At 32.8% G+C, this 14,083-nt stretch overlaps 1 protein-coding gene across 1 annotated transcript; it reads left to right on the top strand.

The window, feature by feature from the left end:
- The first annotated feature begins 12,811 nt into the window (after nucleotides 1-12,811).
- Nucleotides 12,812-13,682, top strand: LOC125198953 (uncharacterized). Its single transcript, XM_048097164.2, has one exon. It carries the CDS (start codon nucleotides 12,902-12,904, stop codon nucleotides 13,226-13,228), a length of 327 nt encoding a protein of 108 aa, XP_047953121.2. The 5' UTR covers nucleotides 12,812-12,901; the 3' UTR covers nucleotides 13,229-13,682.
- The last annotated feature ends 401 nt before the right edge of the window (nucleotides 13,683-14,083 follow it).

Below are 14,083 nucleotides of genomic sequence, written 5' to 3'. Positions count from 1 at the left end.
TTTTGAGTTAGATCTGAGTTGTTTGAGTTTGATTTCAAACATTCATTAGTGGGGCTTTGATTTCATGTCATTTTTGTTGCTTGGTGAAGAAGACAAGGCCACAATCTAAGTTGGAACCACTTTGTTGCTTTATGCTTTTGTCCTTCCACCTTTCAGCTTTTCTGCAGGGTTAGACAGTTAGTTACACAACACTGTTTGTTATTCTTTTTTACTTTTGTCTATCCGTTTATAGTAAGATTTCACTTTTCACATGCACACTGGAGCCCAACTTTCATCCATTCATGTACACTGAAGCACCTAGTTACTTACCGGTCAAGATAGGTGTAGTTCCATTTTATTTTACGTCTAATTAAAACTCAACCCCAAAGCGTGGTAGCAAACCAACCTTTCCAGAATGTCATCACAAGTGTGTAACGCCTACAACCATCTCTGTGGGATCGATCTTTTACTCCACTATACTAGCCAGTAGAAGTGGGTTGACACAGACCCAATGGTACAACTAGGTCTAGGTACCTTCCTAGACAGTTGAAGCACTCACATGAGTCATAGTCTCCTCTTCTATCTTCTATCAGTGGGTATATGTGTTTATCAGCGGTCTGTCTCTCTTTTTCTCTCTACGAGATTGGGTTTTGAAGCAAAAGAAAATTAATGCAAGCTAAGAGAATAATGTGATACATGTGAGACAAAATACAAGAAAAGAGTATTAAGACTAGTGTAATCCTTTGATTATAATGCAGAAATGTTGTGTAATGTAAAATTAGAAGGAAGGCTGGAGCAGTTTGAAAGATGATCATACCACAACATTGGATTAGAGAGTGTACAACTTATGAATTACTAAACACACAAGCTCTAGTATGGTCGAATTACTAAACACACAAGCTCTAGCTATTTGATCACCTATGATTGTGTCCTGACACGATAGTACTACTCCTATTACATATAGAAATTGAACATTTTTACCCAACTTTTTCTCTCTTTGGAAAAGAAATATTTCTTTGTTTTGAAGTTGAGTAGGAGAATTTGCCTTTCTCCTTATGCAATGTGCACTTGCAGTCACGATGATATGGTCTACGCTCAATGTCTGTGTCTGACATTGATAGAGCGAACACACATCGAAACATCAACTCTGCTCTCCCTCCCTCTCTCCCTCCATCCCTCCCTCCCTCCCTCTCCCCCTCCCTCCCCTATTCTATTCTATTCTATTCTATTATTGGGCTTATATTATAAACACATCTACTTATTACACACAAATATTGGATATTACAAGCCCAATTATATAAAATGTGCATTGATTCTTTCAGAGGCATGTAGTAGTACTTAATTGGCTTAAATAAAAAAAATTGTTTTGTTTTAAAAATTTACAAAGTAAAGGTACAGTGGTACACCTAGTATCAGCACACAATATTCTCTGTGGGTCGGGCTAGGATATAAACTTGTAGAGACATGAACAAGAAGTCTGCATTTATCGGTTGAAAACAATATTATCTCAATAAATATACATAGTAGTAGTTGTTGTCAAGTTGAGTAATTTATTTTAGAACTAATTAAAACCCAAAATCTTTATTGATTGTCTAAATAATATTAAGATGGCTTTGCGGGACTTAAGTCTAACACACTAGTCTCCGTGATAATTTATCACATGTTACTACGATAACCTTATACACTTGCGGGTTACACCTAATGTTAAAATAGGATCTGGTCAAGTTTTTGGCATCGTTATTTTGAGAAGATTGATTTCTAGTTTAGACATTTTTTTATAAAATTTTTAGATTATTTTTTTCAAAGTGTAGTGTTGAATTAAAATGGTTTTTGTGCCACAAAAGCTTGCTTGTTTAGTATTGAAAGTTAAGGTTGCATGTGGTTCCTCCTTACACGTACATATGGTGACTATTACTTTAAAATTGATGCTTCATTCAACTAAAGATATTATTCTTATGAATAGCATATCATAATTAAGATTCTTTGTTTTTTGCATGGAAATATGGAGATTTATTGAAGTAACTCCCACGGCCTAACTTGGCTTCCATTAGAAAGAGAAATGTATTTCTGAGTACTGACCATATTTACTTCTCATCTTCAATTTTTTTAGCCCATTCTAATATTAAACACAACAAAATTCTCTCACTGTGCTAAAATACCCGAGATCTCATTCTCAACAACAATCATCAAATTTCCCACACTTACCCTTTACCAAGGATCACATATGACAATTTACATTTTGTGCACGCATGAGACAGTTGATCAGATTGATTTGCAATTTAATATTTTATTGAAATTGATCAAAATTTGACCAAATTTTGTTTAGCCATTCCATGTCCTTACTGGAGTTTGATATATAGCACAATCGTAGGAAACTAGGAATTCAAAAATAACATTGGTTGTTGCAGAGTTAACAAAATTAGTCACAATCTCAAGATAGAAAACATTGAATTAAGAACCTTGATCGGAGCTACGTAGTTGGGTTTAAAAATGATACAATTGATGCAATGTTACAAGAAGTGTTGGCAAATAAATTTGGAATATCTAGCATTAAGGCCTAATGAATGGAATTTCTTGGAATGTTAGGTGCAAATAATGTTGTCTTCTACTGAAGTAGATTATTGCGACATATTCTTAGTATCTGATGTGATAGATGGAAAATAATTTGAATATAAAAAAACATGACATGAGCACTTTTGTTTATTTATGGGGAAAGAATTGTTGGGAATAATAATAATTTTGGTATTCTGTGTAGTGTTAATAGTACCAAAAGTTTGTTAATTATCGTTGATTTTTACTAGTATGTATTTACTTGATTCTTGATGCATGGGCCCACTGCTAGTTCATAACAAGAGAAACTGTCCCCAAGGCATGCTTGATACGATGGAATGGAATGAGGGTGGAATGGAATGGAGGTTGGAATGAAATGGAGATAGGAATGAAATGTCAATTTCTTTGGATTTTCTTTGCATTTTCATCCATTCACTCATTCATTCCATCACACCAAACAAATGAATAGAATGAAAGTAGGAATCACATTCCATTCCATCCTACCATCCTACCAAGAAGTCCCTAATTGTTCTTGCCCAATCCATTTTTTAATGCATGCATTTAGTTACTAACCTATAACGTCTCCTTTTACCGTCCAACACCTAATTTTTTAATTGTTTAATTGATCAACTGACATTCTTTCCAGAATAAAAGGTTATAACAAGTTGGATATATGTGAATGGTCATGGTCATTTTTTATGTTAAACTTCATACATATCTGTATAACAATGCTTCTATTTTTCAAGCCAAGATTTCAATAATGAGAAAAACAGTAAAACCATAGTTGTATTGCGTTACCAAAGATACTGTGCATTACTTATCCACAATAATTATAGATGCTAAGGTCCTAATATGGTGTAATTATTTATTTAGAAATATATGAACTCAGGAACAGATCAAATGTTATCTTAGACTACTTCACAATTCATTGAGAAGTTGTCAAGTATAAACAAATTGAAGAGTCTGCAACATTGTATAAAAAAAATGAGTGATATTTATATATGAATGAAGAAGAATTTACAGCAAAAAGAACTCTTCCTCTCTGCACTACCTAACAAACTCATCATAAAAGAAAGAAAAAAAAAAGCTATTCTTTTAGCTAGGAACCTTTTAGATTTCAAGTTAATGAAACCTTATTGTAGGTTGAGCCCTCAATAATGCTTTCGCTAGTCCTACTTGATGAACTATGTACAGAAAGGGAGCATTTGATGCTAAATTGTTGTTTAGGAAATGAAACATTACTCTGTTTTGATGCAGAGTGAGAGCATTTTCCTTTCTCCTTATGCAATGCGCACTTGCAGTCTCGATGATATGGTCTCCGCTCAATGTCTGTGTCACACATTGATAGGCTTCCTTCAAACACACACCGGGCCATCATCTCTGCTGCTGCGCTCGACATCTTTCTTCTCTCTCTCTTGTGTGTGTGGATTTGTTTTCTGTATAAGTTCAAGTGATGATTTCTTACACTGCCTGAAGTTTGTTGAACATTTATATAGAGTAGAGGATTATGCTGTGTTGATTAAAACAAGGGTGGCAGGTTTAGAAGTTTACTAAGATTGTAGAGAATAACTTGTTTTGGTGCAGCTGCGTGATATTCAAGAGTCTAATTTTCAAATTAGAATGTAGAAATTCTTTGCTCCATTTACTATGAATAATTGGACTTGGTTGGGTAAGATAGTTGAATAAGACAAGAAGGGTAGTGAGGAAAAGAATCTGAAGAATAAGCAATGAGTTAAAATGTTTTTTTGTTCTGTTTGAAAAGTTTAGTTTGTTTTAATTGCACTGTGAGATGAATTGAAAAGAATCTGCATATTTGATCACTCAATTAGATTTTGTTTTCTGATTTTCACAATTAATGATGCTCAAAAAGAGTTATGCTATTATCTTGATCAGTCACTGCTTCTATACAGCTAGTAATATAGTAGAAACTCGAATATAGAGCAATGATCAACATAATATTCTACTGACTTTTAAATATTCCTCTCTATGTGAATATTGTATCATAAAATTGTCCTTTGCCACATTAGATTTATGACTGTGACTGATATTGAATTCTGAAATTGGGAGTCTTGATACGTGGCAACATATAGTAAACTTTCAGCTAGTGTGGTTTTTACCAATGTATTTATGAGTAAAAAATTAGGTTGACAGAATATGGTAGTTAGAGGATGTAGCATTGTATAATCCGGAAAGGGGATCTCTAGACCACTTTGTCACCATGTTATATTACAAGAGACTAAAAAGAAGGTTCCATTTGAGTGTGTCCAAAAAAATAGACTGGAATCTTGGAGTTGAGAATTGTAATTGCATTCTGTTTTATTACTCATCATTCACTTTAGTGGCCACAACAAAATTCAAAGAAAATTAATACAATGAGGTGTACATGACCAAGGCAAAACTGTGTAGAGATTCCATTTACAAGTAAAGACTTGTATGTAGAATAATTTATTTGTAATTATGAGGAAGGATGTCGAATATTTAGTCATGGGAATTCCTAAGAACAAATTGATGTGAGAGAAGGAGGGAGTGATAATAGATACCCAAACAAGAAATACCGCATCAATATTAATAAAAATAATAAAGGTTTGATTTCTCTATTAAGAAATCACTATAAGGTATTTCCCAATGTGCCTAACTTGGTTGCAAATCAACAACGTTGAGATTACATAATAGGAGTGACCTTGTTGGTTAGTACAAATTTTGTCATTAACTAAACACCCCAAGATTAAAAGTACTGGTAGTTAGTATTGCAAAGAATAAATGTATGTTTTATGTTACTTTCTTGAAATATTCTTAAAATATTATGGCTCACAGTATTTCATGTTTGTTGACATCACATGTCTCAAATATTTGTTCATAAAAGTGTTTTAACTAGAAAACACTTTACAAAATAAAGGTGCCTCTCTTCTTCTCCAATAGTCACTTCCACGCCATTCTTTTCCTAATTCTTTCTCCAAAATAAAATTTGTAGTTGCAAAATTCAAACTCTGTCATGTTATTGTAGCTCCATATTTGTAGTATTATTCTCCCTCTCTCTGTTTCTATAATTATCCAATTCTTTTCCATTTTTCATTTCTCTTTTGAGCCGGAGCTGCTGTAGTGTCGAAAGATAAGCTACTGCAGGACGGCGAACTGAGAAAATGAAATTTGCTGGCGTCACCATGGACCGAAGGTGGGGTCAGCTGACCCCGCTCGACCCCAACAATTAGCTCCAATAGTACTCCAAACTAGTGTGGTTTTGTCCTATGTATTAGTGACCCGTGATCCGTCTAAACCTAAGTTGGGAATTTGGGAAAATGGATTGTATGTTCCGGAAATGAGATCTTTAGCCATTTATAATCTGGACTGTCTTGTAGCCCTGGTAATTTGCTCAAAATTGTAACATTCTTAGAAAACTTTATCAGAATGTTGATCATGCATTTCAAATGCTAGCTAGTTATATAGAAAAATAATTTGAGTATTTTCTCTTGTCATGAAAGGTTAAGTGTTTTTTCTTCTTGTGTGTGTATATGTGTTTATCAACTCTCTCTCTCTCTTTCTCTCTATGAGATTGAGATAGAGTTTAGAAGTAAAAGAAAATTAATAAAAGTCGAGAGAACAATGTGGTGCATGTGAGACGAAATACAAGAAAAGAGTATTAAGACTAGTGTATATCCTTTTATTATAATGCACAAATGTTTGTATTGTAAAATTAGAAGGAAGGCTGGAACAGTTTGAAAGATGATCATACCTTAACATTGGATGAGAGAGTGTACAATTTATGGGAACTATTCATGCCTAATCTACCTATTTACCTTGAGCATGTGGTTGAATTACCAAACACACAAGCTCTTAGCTATTGATCACCTTTGATTGTTCCCTTACAAGATAGTACTATTACATGTGGATATTGAACATTTTCCCCCAACTTCTTCTCTTTTTGGAAAAGAAACATTCCTTTGTTTTGAAGTTGAGTGGGAGCATTTGTCTTTCTCCTTATGCAATGCGCACTTGCAGTCTCGGTGATATGGTCTGCGCTCAATGTCTGTCTCCGACATTGATAGGCTTCCATCAAACACACATCCAAAGGAGAGTTGTTTGGAAAGTTCAAGAGGATTAGTGTGGACTACTTTCTTTAGATGCTTCTAGTTGTTTGACAAGTCATAACACTTTTTACAAGAAACTTATGGATTCCTTTAGAATAAGTTATACAGCATCGACAAACTCCACAATGTGCATAACAGAATCTATTCTTTATTGTGTTTTACAACATACCTACACATGTATACCTTTCCACTCTTTTCTTGGAAGTAACAATGATGATATTCCATTATTCACCAAATTCAGTAGAAACTAATACTAGTACGTTTGAAAAGAGCTTTTCTCATACACATGGTTTATATGGTTACAATATTAAATAATTAAGGATATAAACATTTTAGATTGTATTACTATGAAACATCGGAAGTTATGCAAATATAACATAGTAATCCCTCAGTTCAAAGAAAGTTGAGTTATTTCTTTTTTATACTGGTTTTGAAAATAGTTAGAGTGAGTGAATAATAAAGTAAAAACAAGAATAATGTAAATAAAAGTATTATCTACATTATTCTCGCTTTTACTTTACTATTCACTCACTCTAACTATTTATTACTTCATCCGTCCCATAAAAGATGTCTCACTTTCCTTTTTAGTTTGTCACACTAAAGATGTCACATTTGACATTTTCATTTTTAGTAAAAGTTCTCTCACATTAGTATAAATATTATATTTTTTCTCTCCACTTAACACACGAAACACAATCTCCTAAAATCTCGTATCGTGCATAAGGGTGACATCTTTTGTGAGACGGAGGAATACGATTTTTTCAAAACGAGTGTAAAAAAAGAAGTGAGTCGACTTTCTTGGGACAAATGGAGTAATATTTATGTTTTTTAAATTATTTCAGTAATAACGCCATTTAATTTCCTAATTGTGTATCTAAATTCACAAATTGATTGAATATAATTTGATTTTTTTTCTATATAATGTATAAATTTTAATTAATTGAAATAGAGCTTATATACTTGTTTTTAAAATTAGCTCCAAAATAAAATAAATATCGAATTAATTTGGAATAATATCATTCAAATTTTAGGTGGTATAATACTTAAATAATTTAATTTGTATAACTATAAAATAATTAATTATAGAATAAATCAAATTTATTTCTTCATAATCGAACCATAATCTTCAATTTATAATAATTAGAGAATGAAAAGATATATACTTAGTGGAATCAAATGCATAATAAGAAAAAAATGGATATATGAAGATATTTTTCCATTACCAAAGACTTGTGATGATATAATAAGAAAAAAATGGATATATGAAGATATTTTTCCATTACCAAAGACTTGTGATGATATTTCATTTTTCAGGAATCGCAAATATATTTTTTCGTGAACTTCAAAAATGGTCCATGGATTATGGATTTATCTCGAAAATGGTCTTTGGATTTAAAAAATATCACTAGTAGTTCCTGGGCTAAGGGTTAATATAAAAAACGGTCTTTTTACACAGTTTCGAGACGAAAATGCCCTTTTGAGGGGTTTTGGGGAGTTTGGACAATTTGATATTTTTACACTTTTAACATTTTAAATCTGATATTATTTCAGTTATGTACTATATCTGATATTATTTCAAAATTATCATTCTTCTTCCCTTTTGTCAGCCTTCACTTTGTTTCTTTATTTCAATATTAGATTTAATTTATAAAATTAAATTTTAAATTTTAATTTTTAAATATCAATAAATTTTTTTAATTAAAAATATTAATTCATGGACACTATAAATATTGATTAAAACTATTAATTTTTGTTATTTAATATAATATTCAGCTGAATTGAAGAATTACAGAAAAATAATATTAATCATGATGGAAAAATAAGAGCTATTCTATTTAGCCTTCGTTCAGTTGTTATCATTGCTTGTGATTGAATACTATGAAGTTGATTAAAAATTTTATACAGGAGTATTTTTGTTGAAATTTATTGTTTTCAAATTAATAAACGAAAATTATATTAGTCTTACATTAGATGCATATTTATTTTAGAATAAATTGTGTTATATGATCTATTTATGATTAAAGCAGTTAAATATTAATTAAAATTAAGGCGTTGTCATATCATATTGATTATTAGACACTATCAAATATTGATTATGACTATTAATTTTTGTTATTTAATAATTTTTATAATTAAAAAAGTTTATTGATATTTAAAAACTGAAATTTAAAATTTAATTTTATAAAATTAAATTTAATATTGAAAATAAAGAAATAAAGTGAAGGATGACAAAAGGGAAGAAGAATGATAATTTTGAAATAATATCAGATTTAAAATGTTAAAAGCGTAGAAAGACCAAATTGCCCAAACCCCCAAAACCCCTCAAAAGGGCATTTTCGTCTCGAAACAGTGCAAAAGGACCGTTTTTGATATTAACTTTTAGTCCAGAAACTACTAGTGATATTTTTAAAATCCAGGAACCATTTACGAGATAAACCCATAGTTCGGGGACCAATTTTTAAAGTTTACTCTTTATTTTTTAGGATTAAATTTGTTAATATATAACTTGACTAAAACCAGAATTGAACCAAGATCGAGAAGTTTTTTTAATAATCAATCCTAATTTATATAGATGAATAGAGACGCTCTTTTTGTAGTATGAATATGCGAAATCCAATTATAATATGCTGATACGTGAATAGAAGAGGTTATTCTAATATCGTAGTTAGAACTCACCGCGTCGTTATCCAATGTGAAAATAAGACGTTTTCATTTTTATTTATTACTTCTATATACAAAATGAAACAAAATTGAACTTCAACTATGATTCAGAAACATCATGACCAATCGACTAGGGGTGGGTAGGTAAGGTATACCTTACCGAAACCATCATACCGTATACCTTACCGTAAATACGGTATGCGAAAAAGTCATACCTTTACCTTACCAAAATTTTCGGTATACCGAACTTCGGTATACCTTATATTCGGTATGACAAATTTCCATACCGATACCGTACCTCATTTTCGGTATACCGTACCGAAGTTCGGTTTACCTTATTTTTGCGGTATACCTGACTTTCAACATCAATTAAAATAGAAAATTAGAGTTTTTAAAATATTATTTATAATTTATAATTTTAAAAATAAATTAAATATAATTTATTCATAATTATATTTATATTTCACAATAGATTTATAATTTAAAAATATATAAAATATATTTTATATACAATTGTGTTTATATTATTGTGGTATATACCTTAATTTACGGTATATACCTTAGTTTACGGTATATACCGAATTTCGGTATGCAGCGGTATACCGCGGTATTTGAAAATTCATATCGTTACCTTACCGCAATCTTTCGGTAAGGTATCATACCATACCGAAAGTCACGGTATACCAAAAAACGGTATTTTCGGTATTTTTTCGGTACGACAAGACCGGTTTTTCGTTATTTCGGTATTTTTCCCCAGCCCTACAATCGACACTTGGGCTATAGTAAATGACTCGTTTTTTTCTTCTTTTAATTGAAGTACTAATTTAATCCACGCAACTAACATTTTTTTTTTTTTTTTTGCGGTGGTCCGCAATTAAATATAGTATTAATAAACCAATAATTAATTTTACTCAAAATATATTTTTGACAGGAATAAAATATAGGAGTGGTAAATTTTAATTAGAATCAAATTACGTTGAGTACCCGTGCACTTCATGAAGTGTGTCATGTAAAGTTCTTAGTTAATTCTAGTTATACAAAGTTTCTATACTCCATCCATTTCTTAAAAATAAGGACATTTGAAACGGCACGAGTTTTAATGCCAAATTTGGTAAAATAAGAGAAATGGAGAAAAAAATTGATAAAGTAAGAATTAATGTGAGTGGATTATGGGCTCCATTTTATTAGGGAGGTGTATAAGGGTGTAAAGAATTCCAAACGGTTTTTTACGGTTTCGAACCGCAGGTTTTTTTGCGGTTCCAACTTGATTTCACGGTTTTTCGCAGTTCCGGCACGGTTTCGGTTCGAAATTTTTTGAACCTGAACCAAACCAAGTTCAAACCACGGGTCAAAAATTGACGGTTTTGGTTCAGATAAATTCTCACAGTTTTGGTTCGGAACCGTAACCGATGATTACGGTTTCGATTTTAACCGCCGGTTCGGTAAACCTTGGGCAGGTCTAGCTCTGCCCTCTGTTGTAATACTCCCTCCATCCCAGATAATTCGTCCCAATTTTTCATTTTGGTCCGTCCCACATGATTTGTCCCACTTCACTTTTACAATTTTTGGTAGTGGACCCCCTATTCCACTAATTCATTCATACTCACATTTTATTATAAAACTAATATATAAAGGTAGGACCCTGATAGGGACCTGATATTCTATTTTATTCCGGAAGGGAGCTGATATTGTCTCCATATATTTATTTAGTTTATTTATGTTTTAGTATTATTTAGTTGATAAGATTTTATTTACTTTCCCTAGTGGTTAGGATTTGATTTGCTTTTGATTTACTTCCCTAGTTTAGGAGATCTTTTTTGTACCACTCATATTATAAATATGTGTGGAGTCTTTTATTATTATCAAGCAGAATGAAGAATTAAATTATTAATCTCGTTCTCTCCATCGGTTCTCCCTCTTGGAGAAACCGCCAATCTCTCCAAATCTCTACAAAGTCACGTTGTTTTCCTCTCTTCAGTATTTTCTCTTCCATAGGAATTAACCTCACGTTAATTCCTATCAGACCCACATTCCACTAATTTTTTCAACCCACTTTTCATTACTATTCTTAGAGCATCCCCATCCGTGCTCTTAGCTAAGAGCACGGAAGTGGGCCCGGACCCACTTTTACTCCCTGTCCTTAGCTAAGAGCACGTAAGGACAAGCTCAAGGGTCCCACCATTCTATTATTCAATCTAAATATTCCAATTATTAAAAACATTTCTACATTATAAAAATACATTAAAAAATAAAAATTACATAATTAAAATACTAAAAAATAAAAATTACATAATTAAAATACTAAAAAATAAAAATACATAATTAAAATCCTAGAAAATAAAATAATACATAATTAAAATCCTACAAATTAAAGATGAGAATGTAGATGATGATAGAATAGATGAGAATGTGATTTTTTTGTGTTGAAGTGAGGGTATTTATAGATGAAAATGTGAATATTGGGGGAATAAAATTGAAAAATAAATTAAAAGTGGTGAGAAAACGGATATATTTTTTTGGGAAGTAGGAAAATATTTTTTTTTATTTAAAAACATTTTTTTTTAATTAATTTCGCATTTTAAAAAAAAAAAAATAAGCCAACGGCTATGCCGTTGGCGAATAAGGCGACGCCACGTGTGCTGCTCAGCGGCACGGACGTGCTCTTAGCTAAGAGCAGCGTCGTGCCGCTGGCACGGACGGACGCGCTCCATCAGCGGACGGACGAGGTGGTGCTCAGCGGCACGGACGGACGAGCACAACACCCATCACCGCTGCGGATGCTCTTAAAACCCGTGTCCGGTCAAAGTGACCCGAATTATCCGGGACGGATGGAGTATAAAAAACGACTAATTAATAAAATTAAATGAACTATTATACTCCCTCCGTCCCACAAAAGATGTCACACTTACGGCACGAGATTTTAGGAGATTTTGTTTTATGTGTTAAATTGAGAGAGAAAATATAATTTTTATATTCATGTGAGAGAGAATTTTTCCAAAAAGAGAAATGTGACATCTTTTGTGTGATAAACTAAAAATGAAAGTGTGACATTTTTTGTGGGACAGAGGAAGCAACTTGAAAGAATTGATGTACTCCCTTTGTACCAAGATAGTCTTTTAGTATTATTTTTAAATTATTTCAATATAGTTGAATCATTTTTAATTTTTAGTAAAAAAAATATTTTTTATATTACTTTTTCATTATCACTTTTACTTTATTATTATTTTTTTCTTTATCCACTGGATATTAAAACGCTCTTTTCTTAATCTTCGTGAAATGAAATGTTGGGTACAGTAAATAAAACATAATTTATTTTACATAAACGCGTGACCACATTTAAATCGTAGTCTATTTTAGGGCAAAGTAATTGAAACAGTAAATAAAACATGATTTAATTTACGTAAACGCGTGACCACATTTTAATTGTAGTCTATTTTATTAGAGCAAAGTAATTGAAATATTAAATGCTCTTGTTGGGCCCCTTAGAGTATTCCCTCCACATGTCACGTATAAAATACTCACTCACTTTGCAAATAACTCTGTACAATCCAACAAATTCAAAAATCAATTGAATTCCATTCCCCAAACCCAAAACGAAGAAAAATATCTGCATCAATTAGTAAGCCATGTCTACTGGAGCTGCCGGCGATGGCTTCTTCCGGAGCCTTCTCGAAGGCTGCATTACCGCCGCGGACACCGGGATCCAGCGGCGCCCCTACCACCGCTACTGTGGCTGCGCTCTCCACAACTCCGCCGGCCACTGCCCCCACCGCTCCAGATACGACAAGGTCTCCTACCCGATCCGCCGCTCCTGGAGTGAAGGATCGTTCTCGCTGATCGGCCAGTCCTCGCTGTCTCCGTCCTCCTCCCCCGCCTCCGCGTCGGCGGAGATTCCGAGGACAGCGTCGCAGTTGGCGCTGTACAGAGCAGCAGAGGATGATGAGGTGTACTGATCAGGATGCATGCCATAGAGCTTGAGCACAAGATGGAGTGAATTGCTGCATATGATCATCTATCTAGAAGGGGCAGAATCGTGAACTAGAGAAGGAGCAACCCTAGGGGTTGGCACAGGCCGCCCTATAAATAGAATGAGACACACGTCCACATTTAGACCACTTGGAGATTAGCTACCTTCAGAGCTTTAGTTAGTTAGCTTTCGCTTGAAGTTTCTGGCCACCTGCATGAAGAAAGTCCATCGTCCGTTTCAACCAATTTGCCACCGTAGTTTCAGAAATTTATTCAGTTTCTGAGGAGCCAAATAATCTTTTACTTGCTTTGTTTTATGCTTTCTAAAGTTTTGACACTTGTTTTACCTTGCATTCAACACCGCTCTTAGTTTAACTCTTGTTGGAGACATTTTTTGGCTTGAATACCTCGAATGCAATGGATTTCTTTTGATTTGTTTGAGTTTTTACTTGTTATTCAGTGGGTATATGTGTTTATCAGTTGTCTCTCTGTCTCTCTTTTTCTCTCTACGAGATTGGGTTTAGAAGCAAAAGAAAATTAATGCAAGCTAAGAGAATAATGTGATATATGTGAGACAAAATACAAGAAAAGAGTATTAAGACTAGTGTTACATCCTTTGATTATAATGCACAAATATTGTGTAATGTAAAATTAGAAGGAAGGCTGGAGCAGTATTAATTCTATTTTGTAGAAACACATAAAAGTAGGATTTTACTTATTTACTTGAATACATGCACACTTCCCTTGTCTAAAGCAACAAATAAATCCTACATAATATTTCTCTTTTTTCAGCAAAATATGCATATTATTGTTTAACAACAACAAGAAGGGGCTTGCTGCAT

The sequence above is a fragment of the Salvia hispanica genome, chromosome 4 (assembly GCF_029641045.1).
Source record: "Salvia hispanica isolate PSC_SH4W2 chromosome 4, Shi_PSC_v1, whole genome shotgun sequence".
NCBI lineage: Eukaryota > Viridiplantae > Streptophyta > Magnoliopsida > Lamiales > Lamiaceae > Salvia > Salvia hispanica.
This window is presented reverse-complemented; position numbering and strand designations above follow the sequence as displayed.